The 12,543-nt window shown below is 56.2% G+C and overlaps 1 protein-coding gene across 1 annotated transcript in view; it reads left to right on the plus strand.

The window, feature by feature from the left end:
• HMGCS2 (3-hydroxy-3-methylglutaryl-CoA synthase 2) overlaps positions 1–12,543 on the plus strand; it is a 35,743-nt gene that overhangs the window by 10,436 nt on the left and 12,764 nt on the right. The window contains exons 2-4 of the mRNA XM_058302957.2: positions 1,083–1,537; positions 7,014–7,139; positions 7,926–8,090. Of these exons, the coding sequence (XP_058158940.1) occupies positions 1,083–1,537; positions 7,014–7,139; positions 7,926–8,090 (746 nt within the window). The remainder of the gene's footprint in view (positions 1–1,082; positions 1,538–7,013; positions 7,140–7,925; positions 8,091–12,543) is intronic.

Consider the following 12,543-nt stretch of genomic DNA (forward strand, 5'->3'; position numbering starts at 1 on the left):
AAAATATTGGGAGGAAAAAGAATATTGGGAGGCCCAATCAGAAAAAGTAGATAGGATAGAATCAAACAAAAAATTCCTGAAATCAAACAGAAAATTCCTGAAAAAGTAGAAAAACAATGCTATGGTCTTGTATATAAAAGAGAAAGAAGAAAGAGACGGGGGATAATGAGAGGGACATTTTAAAAATGAGTGAAATTTTTAAAAAATGTCTTATGGAGTTTATAACATATGTAGAAGTAAGATATATGACATTATCAAAGGTAAATGAAGTTAAACTAAGGTAAGGTTTTTGCAATGTTCAGAAAATAATAGAACTATTAATTTGTTATAATAATCCAACAATGCATATAGTAATCTCTATGGTCACCGGTAAAAGAAAAGATATATATGTATCTTTTATATATATGGATATACACCTATATATCCTTTCTTTTATGGATATATGGATATATTTTATGGATATATATGATGGATATAAAATATTTATATATTTTAGTGTATATATATATATACTAAAAAGCTCATAGAGGAGAGAAAATAGAATAATACTATTTAATCAAAAAGACAGGAAAGGAGGACTAAGGGAACAAAGAACATATAGGAGAAATAGAAACAAATAACAAGATAGTAGACTTAATTCCAAGTCCATAAGTCCATGAGTAATTAAAATAAATGTAAATGGACTAAGCACTCCAACTAAAACACCAATATTGTAAGAGTTGTTAAGAATGAAAAGGACCCAACTGTATGCTGTTTACAAGAGATGAATGTTAAATATGATAGGCCCTGACAAGTTGAATGTATAAAAGGACAGAAAAAGATATACCATGCAAACACTAATCAAAAAGGCAGTATGGAAAAGTAGATATTAAGGCAAGAAGTATCCCTATAGAGGAAGAGGGATATATAATAAGGATAAAAGAGTCAATACAATGGACAGATATAATGATCTTGCATTTGTATGTATCTGATAACATAGCTTCAAAATACATTAAGAGATGGATTCAATGATTGCATATTACTGGAGTTTGAGGCAACTGGCTAGAGAACAGTTATGATTATGCTTGTTATCTCCACCCCAGGTTTTCTACAGTCTCTGCTGTGCCCCTCGCCAAAAGAGATATTTGGCCAAAGGATGTGGGCATCCTTGCCCTGGAGGTCTACTTCCCAGCACAATACGTGGACCAAACTGACCTGGAGAAGTATAACAATGTGCAGGTGGGAAAGTACACAGTGGGCTTGGGCCAGACCCAGATGGGCTTCTGCTCGGTCCAGGAGGACATCAACTCCCTGTGCCTAACGGTGGTGCAGCGGCTGATGGAGCGCACACAGCTCCCGTGGGACTCTGTGGGCCGGCTGGAAGTGGGCACTGAGACTATCATTGACAAGTCCAAGGCCGTGAAAACAGTGCTCATGGAGCTCTTCCAGGACTCGGGCAACACCGACATCGAGGGCATAGACACCACCAATGCCTGCTACGGGGGCACTGCCTCCCTCTTCAACGCTGCCAACTGGATGGAGTCCAGCTCCTGGGACGGTACGTGCTTACATAAGACCTTATGTAAGAAAGCACCTAGGCTTGGAGACTGAGTCCCACCAGCCCCGCCTCCCAGGTCCCGGGTGCCCTATCCGATAAGGAAGGACAACGTCTTGCTCGATCACCCAAATGTAATCCCTTAGCTTGTAGAGCCCCATATAGCTAGAGAGCATTTTCACCTAAGTCATTCATTTAGTCCTTAAAACAGCCTAGGAAGGGAAGCAGACTTGGCCCAGTGGTTAGGGCGTCCGTCTACCACATGGGAGGTCCACGGTTCAAACCCCAGGCCTCCTTGACCCGTGTGGGGCTGGCCCATGCGCAGTGCTGATGCGCGCAAGGAGTGCCTGTGCCACGCAGGGGTGTCCCCCACGTAGGGGAGCCCCATGCTCAAGGAGTGCACCCCATAAGGAGAGCCACCAGAGCGAAAAAATGCAGCCTGCCCAAGAATGGCGCCGCACACACATGGAGAGCTGACACAACAAGATGACACAACAAAAAGAAACACAGATTCCCAGTGCTTCTGATAAAGATAGAAGCAGTCACAGAAGAACACACAGTGAATGGACACAGAGAACAGACAACTGGGGGGGAGAGGGGAGAGAAATAAATTTTTTAAAAATACAAAGTTATGGTTAAAAAAGAAAGAAAAAGAAACTTATACACAAGCATTTAAAGTGAATAACGAGTCCCCATTTGATATTCCCACTGTTTCCCAGAATTTAACACTATAAAAACTTCTTAAATATTCTTCCAGAATTTTTCTCTGCATCTGCATATAGATATCTATTCTTGAGCACTGTACATGTTATTCTTCATGTCTATGATGTTTTAGAGATCATTTTACATGATTCTTTTAAAAGCCAAGTAATGTTTCATTATATAGATATGCCAAAGTATAATTAGTCCCATATTGCTTCATATTTAGATTGCCATTGCTTTTTTGGCAATTACTAATAATATTTTTAATGAGTATCACACAATAGCTTTGCATGCCTGTGGTAATCATTCTAAGAACAGAGTCCTAGAAGTAGAATTGCAGATCAAAAGTATGTTGATTTAAAAGTTTGACACTGGGAAGCAAATGTGGCTCAACTGATAGAGCATCCACCTACCATACAGGAGGTCCAGAGTTCAAACCCAGGGCTCCTGACCCATGTGGTGAGCTGGCCCATGCACAGTGCTGCATAATGCAGGAGTGCCATGCCATGCAGGAGCACCCCCTGTGTAGGGGTTCCCCATGCACGAGGAGTGCGCCCCGCAAGGAGAGCCGCCCCGCGCAAAAAGTGCAGCCTGCTCAGGAGTGGTGCCGCGCACGCAGAAAACTGACTCAGCAAGATGACGCAACAAAAAGAGACACAGACTCCTGGTGCCACCTGTCAAGAATGCAAGTGGACACAGAGGAACACATGGCAAATGGACAGAGAGAGCAGACAACAGGGGGAAGGGGAGAGAAATAAATTAAAAAAATGAATCTTTAAAAAAAAAAGTTTGACGCAGGGGCGTGGTCATAGCTCAGTGGTTAAGTGCCTGCTTCCCAGGTACCATGTCCAAGTTCAATCTCCGATCCCTCCTAAAAGTAAAAAAATAAAAATTTAAAATTAAAAAAATGTTTGGTCGTGAGCGGATCCCGAGAGAGCTCGGTGGTGAGCTTCCTGCGCTGCCCCTCCCGCGTGGCCCTTTGCTGCTCTCAGAGGCGTCGCTGCCAAATCCCCACCCTAAAAGAATCCAGAGAGTTCACCGTCACTGCCATGCCTAAGAATAAAGGTAGAGGAGGTAAAATAGACATAGAGGGAAGAATGAGAATAAATTAAAAAGAGAGAGTTGGCGTTCAAAAAAGATGGACCAAGAGCATGCTCAGGTAATCAAAATGTTGAGAAATGGAGGATTGGAAGCAATGTTTTGATGGTGTAAATAGGTTATGTCACATGAGAGGGAAACTGAGCAAAAAGGTTTGGATAAATACCTCAGATATTATATTGGTTTGTCTACGAGATTACCAGGATAAGGAAGCCCCTGTGACTTTAAAATACAATGCAATAAAAAACAAATAAAACATTAAAAAAAAGTTACAATGCAGATGAAGCTAGAAGTCGGAAGGCATGGGATGAGCTTCCAGAGCATGCTAAAATCAGTGAACTAGAGGCTTTGGTTCTGGTGGTGATGATGGTGACATGGAGATGTTGATGAAGATTTTGATGATCTCTAAATGGAACCCAACATTTTACATTCCAGTTTTTCTGGGGATTGCTCTGTATTTGGATTTAGAAGACTAAAATTTCATTAGCATGTACAATTTGTTAAAGCAGACTGGTTAGTTTTTAAGGTATTTGTGTTTCTTCAAAACCGATAGGGAGGTGGGTGTGGCTCAAGCTATTGGGCTTCTGCCTACCACACGGGAGTCCTGGGTTCAGGTTCCGGGTGCTTCCTGGAGAAGGAGAGCTGGAACAGCGGACAAGAGCAGCAAGCTGATGCAACAAGATGATACAACAAAAGAGACACAGAATGGAAAGACAGTGAGAAGCACAACAAAGCAGGAGCTGAGCTGGCTCAGGTGATTGAGCACCTCTCCTCCACATGGGAGGTCGCAGGTTCCATTCCTGGTGCCTCCTAAAGAGAAGACAAGCTGACACAAATGGACACAGAGAGCAGACAGGAAGTGCAAACAATGGGGGTGGGGAGGAGGAAGAGGAAAAAAAAATAAATCTTAAAAAAAAAACTGATAATGCTGAATTGCCTTAAGTGAAATGCTAAGCCCACTTTGTTCTTTTGATGTAATGGAACTTATGGGTAAAAGACTCATAAACCTCTACTGTTTAAAAAAAGAAGAAAAAATTGGATTACTGCCTTTCCTACATCTGCCCTTTACTCCTTATGGATTATGACTAATCCCTCATTTTGACTAGTCTGTGGAATGTACAGAATCTTTCTGTATATTCCAGTTCCCTACATGTTCTTTTGAGATTTTGATACAATTTAAGGGGAGGGCAGAAATCTGCATTTGAAGTCAAAATGGGGATATCTATTTTTCATATTGCAGTATCACGAGGATACTTTTATACTAATTATTATATCACACACAATCTTTTCATGACCATATAAATAAAGAAGCAATTTCAAAAGACAGGTTTTAGAACCTGGGTTTTAATAGCAATTTGGAATATATAAGGCTAGAAATTGCAGAAATTGAACACTAGGTGGCAGCCAATTATCTTAACATTAGAAATCCTGATATATAATCATTGACAATTTTTTTAGGTTAATGTGCATAAGGAATTTCCCAAACAAAAAAGATTGTTTCAATGGTGTGCAAGTATGTAGAATATTTTTTACAGAACAAAAGGTTATGTTAAAAGTGTTATTTTATTGTCAAAAGTCATATGCTTTGTAAGCTATAATATTGGGTACTTTATAAACAGTTAAATTGTGTATAAATGAAAATTTAATTTGGTAACTCATACAAATTAAGCCTTTTTCAAATTCCCTAATTTGGGGAGAGAGGAGGGAATCACAGTTTAATGAAAAACAGTCTCTGATTTCTGAATTAAAGAGCTGTAAACTAAAATATAATAAAGAAAATGTCATTCAGCAGAGTAAAAAAAAAAGTTTGAAAGAATGTGCCAAATTGTTTTTCAAAATGCTGCACTAAATTACATTCCTGTAATACATAGTATCAAACATTATAGTCTTTATCAGTTTAATAAGTAAAATAATAGTGTCTTTGATTTGCCTTCTTTCATTGGAAGAGAAGTTGTGTTTTTTTACATTTTTAAAAAAGATTTATTTATTTCTCTCTCCCCACCCCCTGTTGTTTTACACTTGCTGTGTCTGTTCGTTGTCTTTGTTTCTTTAGGAGGCACCAGGAACTGACCTGGGACCTCCAATGTGGGAAGGAGGCACCTAATCACTTAAGCCACCTCTGTTCCCTGCTTTGTTGTGTCTTAGTAGGTTTTTCTTCTTGCGTCTCTTGTTGCGTCATCTTGTTGCCTCAGCTTGTTGTGCCTGCCTGTTGTGCCAGCTCACTGTCGTCTTTAGGAGGCACCGTGAACTGAACCAGAAACCTCCCATGTGGTAGGCGGGAGCTCAGTTGCTTGAGCCACATCCACTTCCCTTTACTTGTTTACTGACCAGTTTTCTATTGCATGACTTGTCTTTTTTTAATGAGACCGTTATAAATGAAAGAAAGTAGGGGGTATTTTGATTGTGTTATATATATGCCCCCAGTTTGTCTTTTGACTTTTATGTTGTCAAATTTCCTGATCTTTTCCTTATCAGCTTCTAAGTATTTTTCCATAGTTTCCACGTTTTTCACAACATGTTCATATACATGTACATATTCCATTGGGAAAAACCAAAACTTTTTTGTTGATGTTATTGTTTTTGGAGTTTTTATTATTCCAAAGAGAAGGTCCTTGGACTTAAGTGAATTTGGGTTGGAATTAACTCAATCCTCCCTTACCCTACCATTTATTAGCTGTGTGGCCTGAATAAATGACTTAAGTTCATTGTGCCCCAGTTTAGATTTTTGTCTGGAAAGGGGAAAACTACCTGCTGTAAAAGCTTACTGTCAAGATTACATTATGTAGAAATCTAGATTCTAACTCAGTACTTGGATGAATCCTCAAGATTGTTTAGAACACTAAAACCACTACCATATCTCCCCCATGGACTCGAGTTTCAGGGACAGCACTTGCAGCAAACAAAAGTGGAAGAAATAACGGTCAGGTCTTGTTAAGCCCTCATTTGGACCAGTCTGTGGAATATACAGAAGCCCTGTACTCCAGTGACCTGAGTATTTTGATGCAATTTAAGGGGAAGGACCGAAATCTGCATTTGACAGACTAACTTATAGAATTCCCATGACTCATCCACATTAAATGTAGTTATTCAACAGAAACTCTTTTCACAAGGCCAAGTAGCTCAAAGCACACAGTTTAGGAGCCAAGCAGAATTGGGTCTGAATACTAAATCCCACATTCACCAGATGTGTGTGGACAGGTTCCTTAACCTCTCTGGAAAACAATGTCTTCCTTCATAAATGTGGATATTACCCACCCCATTGGATTGTTTTGAGGTTTGTTTGAGGATAACTAGTGTCTAGCTGGTATTTCAAATGTTAGTTTCCTTCCCTTTTGCTTGGCCTTCTGTAATTTGGAAGGAATTTCAGGATCACGGATGATGGAATTTTAGGATAATGTGATCAAGTAGAAACCTAAATTGTCTCCAAAAGTGTCAATCAGCAAACGTTTAATTGAACAGAATTCTGAATAAATGACAGGGCACCGAGTTTTGGCTTTGCTTTTCAAGCATGACACGAAGAGTTTCACTAGAACACAAATTCCACGAGGACAGGTTTATCCTTTTCCTCTTCTTTTTCGGCCATCGCTGTATCCCCACCCCTACCCTCGGCCTGGCACCTAGGGGCCCTCCGTTGACCACGTTTGGTAGCAGCGGTGGTTATTTCTCGTCTCTCCCGCAGGTCGCTACGCCCTGGTGGTCTGCGGGGACATCGCCGTGTACGCGAGTGGCAGCGCGCGCCCCACGGGCGGCGCCGGCGCCGTGGCCATGCTGGTCGGCCCCCAGGCGCCGCTGGCGCTGGAGCGAGGTGCGTGGCGGGCAGCCGGGGGCTGCGGAGGCCGGCGAGGGCGGGGTGCTGGGCCGGGGCCGCCTGCGCCGGGACGAGGGGTGGGCTCGGGAAGGCCGCCGTACCCACGAGGCCGCCGTGGGGGCAGCGAGCAGAGGGGAAGGCGGGAAGCGCCCGCTTCCGCCCCGCGGGGAATGCCGCCCTGTGGTGGGCGGCCCCTGGGCCTGAGGGCGCTGAGCTGAGGTGACAGAGGGGAAGGCGGAAGCGCCTGCTTCCGCCCGCGGGGCATGCCTCCCTGTGGTGAGGGCGAGGCGCTGCCTGGGCCTGAGGGCGCTGAGCTGAGGTGACAGAGGGGAAGGCGGGAAGCGCCTGCTTCCGCCCACGGGGCATGCGGCCCTGTGGTGAGGGCAAGGCGCTGCCTGGGCCTGAGGGCGCTGAGCGGAGGTGACGGAAGGGAATGGCGGGAAGCGCTGGCGGGGGAATGCCGCCCTCTGTGGTGAGCGGTGGAGCCTGCGGGAGCTCAGCTGAGGTGACAGAGGGAATGGCGGGAAGCGCCTGCTTCCGCCCCGCCGGCGGGGGAATGCCGCGCCCTGTGGCGAGCTGTCTGGCCTTTGGGCGCTGAGCTGAGGTGACAGAGGGAATGGGGTCGAGGGGCTTTATTCCAGCGCGTGTCAAGCGCAGGGGTGAGGGCAGGGGAACGGGAAACGAGGGCGCTGAGCGCGGGCCGCGCGGCAGGGCGGGCCGGAAGTCCCCCCGCGCCCTCCCCGCCGAGGCGTGCGCCCCGCGCTGAGCGCCCGCGCCCCCCAGGGCTGCGCGGCACGCACATGGAGAACGTGTACGACTTCTACAAGCCGGACCTGGCCTCCGAGTACCCGGTGGTGGACGGCCAGCTCTCCATCCAGTGCTACTTCCGGGCTCTGGACCGCTGCTACGCCTTCTACCGCCGGAAAATCCAGGAGCAGTGGAAGGAAGGTACGGCCGGCGGGCGGGGCGCCCGCGCTCAGGGGCGGTCTCCTCCCCCCGGGAAGGGGCGGGGAACGCCCCGGGAGCCCCGGGAAGCCCCGTGCCTCCCGCCAAACGGAAGTCAGTGCAGGGCCCGGAGCGGAGCCCGCGGGGGTCAGTGCGGGGCCCAGAGCGGAGCCCGCGGGGGTCAGTGCGGAGCCCAGAGCGGAGCCCGCGGGGCGCAAGTGCAGGGCCCAGAGCGGAGCCCGCGGGCGTCAGTGCGGGGCCCAGAGCGGAGCCCGCGGGGCGCAAGTGCAGGGCCCAGAGCGGAGCCCGCGGGCGTCAGTGCGGGGCCCAGAGCGGAGCCCGCGGGGCACAAGTGCAGGGCCCAGGAGCGGGGCCCGCGGGGCGCAAGTGCAGGGCCCAGGAGCGGAGCCCGCGGGGCACAAGTGCAGGGCCCAGGAGCGGAGCCCGCGGGGGTCAGTGCAGGGCCCAGGAGCGGAGCCCGCGGGGCACAGTGCGCGGCCCAGGAGCGGAGCCCGCGGGGCGCAAGTGCAGGGCCCAGAGCGGAGCCCGCGGGGGTCAGTGCAGGGCCCAGGAGCGGAGCCCGCGGGGCACAAGTGCAGGATCCAGGAGCGGAGCCCGCGGGGGTCAGTGCAGGGCCCAGGGGCGGAGCCCGCGGGGCACAAGTGCAGGGCCCAGGGGCGGAGCCCGCGGGGCACAAGTGCAGGGCCCAGGGGCGGGGCCCGCGGGGCACAAGTGCAGGGCCCAGGGGCGGGGCCCGCGGGGCACAAGTGCAGGGCCCAGGGGCGGGGCCCGCGGGGCACAAGTGCAGGGCCCAGGGGCGGAGCCCGCGGGGCACAAGTGCAGGGCCCAGAGCGGAGCCCGCGGGGCACAAGTGCAGGGCCCAGGGGCGGGGCCCGCGGGGCACAAGTGCAGGGCCCAGGAGCGGGGCCCGCGGGGCACAAGTGCAGGGCCCAGGAGCGGGGCCCGCGGGGGGTCAGTGCAGGGCCCAGGGGCGGAGCCCGCGGGGCACAAGTGCAGGGCCCAGGAGCGGAGCCCGCGGGGCGCAAGTGCAGGGCCCAGGGGCGGAGCCCGCGGGGCACAAGTGCAGGGCCCAGGAGCGGAGCCCGCGGGGGTCAGTGCAGGGCCCAGGAGCGGAGCCCGCGGGGCACAAGTGCAGGGCCCAGGGGCGGAGCCCGCGGGGCACAAGTGCAGGGCCCAGGAGCGGAGCCCGCGGGGGGTCAGTGCAGGGCCCAGGGGCGGAGCCCGCGGGGCACAAGTGCAGGGCCCAGGAGCGGAGCCCGCGGGGGTCAGTGCAGGGCCCAGGAGCGGGGCCCACGGGGCACAAGTGCGCGGCCCAGGAGCAGAGCCCGCAGGCGTCAGTGCAGGTCCCAGGGGCGGAGCCCGCGGGGCACAAGTGCAGGATCCAGGAGCGGAGCCCGCGGGGGGTCAGTGCAGGGCCCAGGGGCGGAGCCCGCGGGGCACAAGTGCAGGGCCCAGGAGCGGAGCCCGCGGGGGTCAGTGCAGGGCCCAGGAGCGGGGCCCACGGGGCACAAGTGCGCGGCCCAGGAGCAGAGCCCGCAGGCGTCAGTGCAGGTCCCAGGAGCGGGGCCCACGGGGCACAAGTGCGCGGCCCAGGAGCAGAGCCCGCAGGCGTCAGTGCAGGTCCCAGGGGCGGAGCCCGCGGGGCACAAGTGCAGGATCCAGGAGCGGAGCCCGCGGGGCGCAAGTGCAGGGCCCAGGAGCGGGGCCCGCGGGGCACAAGTGCAGGGCCCAGGGGCGGAGCCCGCGGGGCACAAGTGCAGGGCCCAGGGGCGGAGCCCGCGGGGCACAAGTGCAGGGCCCAGGGGCGGAGCCCGCGGGGCACAAGTGCAGGGCCCAGGGGCGGGGCCCGCGGGGCACAAGTGCAGGGCCCAGGAGCGGGGCCCGCGGGGCACAAGTGCAGGGCCCAGGAGCGGGGCCCGCGGGGGGTCAGTGCAGGGCCCAGGGGCGGAGCCCGCGGGGCACAAGTGCAGGGCCCAGGAGCGGAGCCCGCGGGGCGCAAGTGCAGGGCCCAGGGGCGGAGCCCGCGGGGCACAAGTGCAGGGCCCAGGGGCGGAGCCCGCGGGGCGCAAGTGCAGGGCCCAGGGGCGGAGCCCGCGGGGGTCAGTGCAGGGCCCAGGAGCGGAGCCCGCGGGGGGTCAGTGCAGGGCCCAGGGGCGGAGCCCGCGGGGCACAAGTGCAGGGCCCAGGAGCGGAGCCCGCGGGGCGCAAGTGCAGGGCCCAGGGGCGGAGCCCGCGGGGCACAAGTGCAGGGCCCAGAGTGGAGCCCGCGGGGGGTCAGTGCAGGGCCCAGGAGCGGAGCCCGCGGGGGTCAGTGTAGGACCCAGGAGCGGAGCCCGCGGGGCGCAAGTGCGGGGCCCAGGAGCGGAGCCCGTGGGCCCAAGTGCAGGGCCCAGAGCGGAGCCCGCGGGGGTCAGTGCAGGGCCCAGGAGCGGAGCCCGCGGGGCACAAGTGCAGGGCCCAGGAGCGGAGCCCGCGGGGGGTCAGTGCAGGGCCCAGGGGCGGAGCCCGCGGGGCACAAGTGCAGGGCCCAGGAGCGGAGCCCGCGGGGGTCAGTGCAGGGCCCAGGAGCGGGGCCCACGGGGCACAAGTGCGCGGCCCAGGAGCAGAGCCCGCAGGCGTCAGTGCAGGTCCCAGGGGCGGAGCCCGCGGGGCACAAGTGCAGGATCCAGGAGCGGAGCCCGCGGGGCACAAGTGCAGGATCCAGGAGCGGAGCCCGCGGGGGGTCAGTGCAGGGCCCAGGGGCGGAGCCCGCGGGGCACAAGTGCAGGGCCCAGGAGCGGAGCCCGCGGGGGTCAGTGCAGGGCCCAGGAGCGGGGCCCACGGGGCACAAGTGCGCGGCCCAGGAGCAGAGCCCGCAGGCGTCAGTGCAGGTCCCAGGAGCGGGGCCCACGGGGCACAAGTGCGCGGCCCAGGAGCAGAGCCCGCAGGCGTCAGTGCAGGTCCCAGGGGCGGAGCCCGCGGGGCACAAGTGCAGGATCCAGGAGCGGAGCCCGCGGGGCGCAAGTGCAGGGCCCAGGAGCGGGGCCCGCGGGGCACAAGTGCAGGGCCCAGGGGCGGAGCCCGCGGGGCACAAGTGCAGGGCCCAGGGGCGGAGCCCGCGGGGCACAAGTGCAGGGCCCAGGGGCGGAGCCCGCGGGGCACAAATGCAGGGCCCAGGGGCGGGGCCCGCGGGGCACAAGTGCAGGGCCCAGGAGCGGGGCCCGCGGGGCACAAGTGCAGGGCCCAGGAGCGGGGCCCGCGGGGGGTCAGTGCAGGGCCCAGGGGCGGAGCCCGCGGGGCACAAGTGCAGGGCCCAGGAGCGGAGCCCGCGGGGCGCAAGTGCAGGGCCCAGGGGCGGAGCCCGCGGGGCACAAGTGCAGGGCCCAGGGGCGGAGCCCGCGGGGCGCAAGTGCAGGGCCCAGGGGCGGAGCCCGCGGGGGTCAGTGCAGGGCCCAGGGGCGGAGCCCGCGGGGGGTCAGTGCAGGGCCCAGGGGCGGAGCCCGCGGGGCACAAGTGCAGGGCCCAGGAGCGGAGCCCGCGGGGGTCAGTGCAGGGCCCAGGAGCGGGGCCCACGGGGCACAAGTGCGCGGCCCAGGAGCAGAGCCCGCAGGCGTCAGTGCAGGTCCCAGGGGCGGAGCCCGCGGGGCACAAGTGCAGGATCCAGGAGCGGAGCCCGCGGGGCGCAAGTGCGCAGCCCAGGGGCGGAGCCCGCGGGGGTCAGTGCGGAGCCCAGGGGCGGAGCCCGCGGGGCACAAGTGCAGGGCCCAGGAGCGGAGCCCGCGGGGGTCAGTGCAGGGCCCAGGAGCGGGGCCCACGGGGCACAGTGCGCGGCCCAGGAGCGGAGCCCGCAGGCGTCAGTGCAGGGCCCAGGGGCGGAGCCCGCGGGGCACAAGTGCAGGGCCCAGGGGCGGAGCCCGCGGGGGTCAGTGCAGGGCCCAGGAGCGGAGCCCGCGGGGCACAAGTGCAGGATCCAGGAGCGGAGCCGGCGGGGCACAAGTGCAGGATCCAGGAGCGGAGCCCGCGGGGCACAAGTGCAGGATCCAGGAGCGGAGCCCGCGGGGCACAAGTGCAGGGCCCAGGAGCGGAGCCCGCGGGGGTCAGTGCGGAGCCCAGGAGCGGAGCCCGCGGGGCGCAAGTGCAGGGCCCAGGAGCGGAGCCCGCGGGGGTCAGTGCAGGGCCCAGGAGCGGGGCCCACGGGGCACAAGTGCGCGGCCCAGGAGCGGAGCCCGCAGGGTGGAAGCAGGAGGGCCAGCCACCCAGAAAGCGGCTCCCGCTCAGGTCTGCTGTTTGCCGTCCTTTAAAGAGTGGCTGCTGTTGACACTCCTTACACATTTTCTACCTACTAACGTGTTAGCAGTGGCTTTTCTCTGCATAGTTGAATGGTAGGGTTACAGGTAGATTGTGTTTTCACCTGTAGTTTCTGAACTTTCTGCTACAATATGACTCTCATAATAGC

This window comes from Dasypus novemcinctus, chromosome 9, assembly GCF_030445035.2.
Source record: "Dasypus novemcinctus isolate mDasNov1 chromosome 9, mDasNov1.1.hap2, whole genome shotgun sequence".
Classification (NCBI taxonomy): Eukaryota; Metazoa; Chordata; class Mammalia; order Cingulata; family Dasypodidae; genus Dasypus; species Dasypus novemcinctus.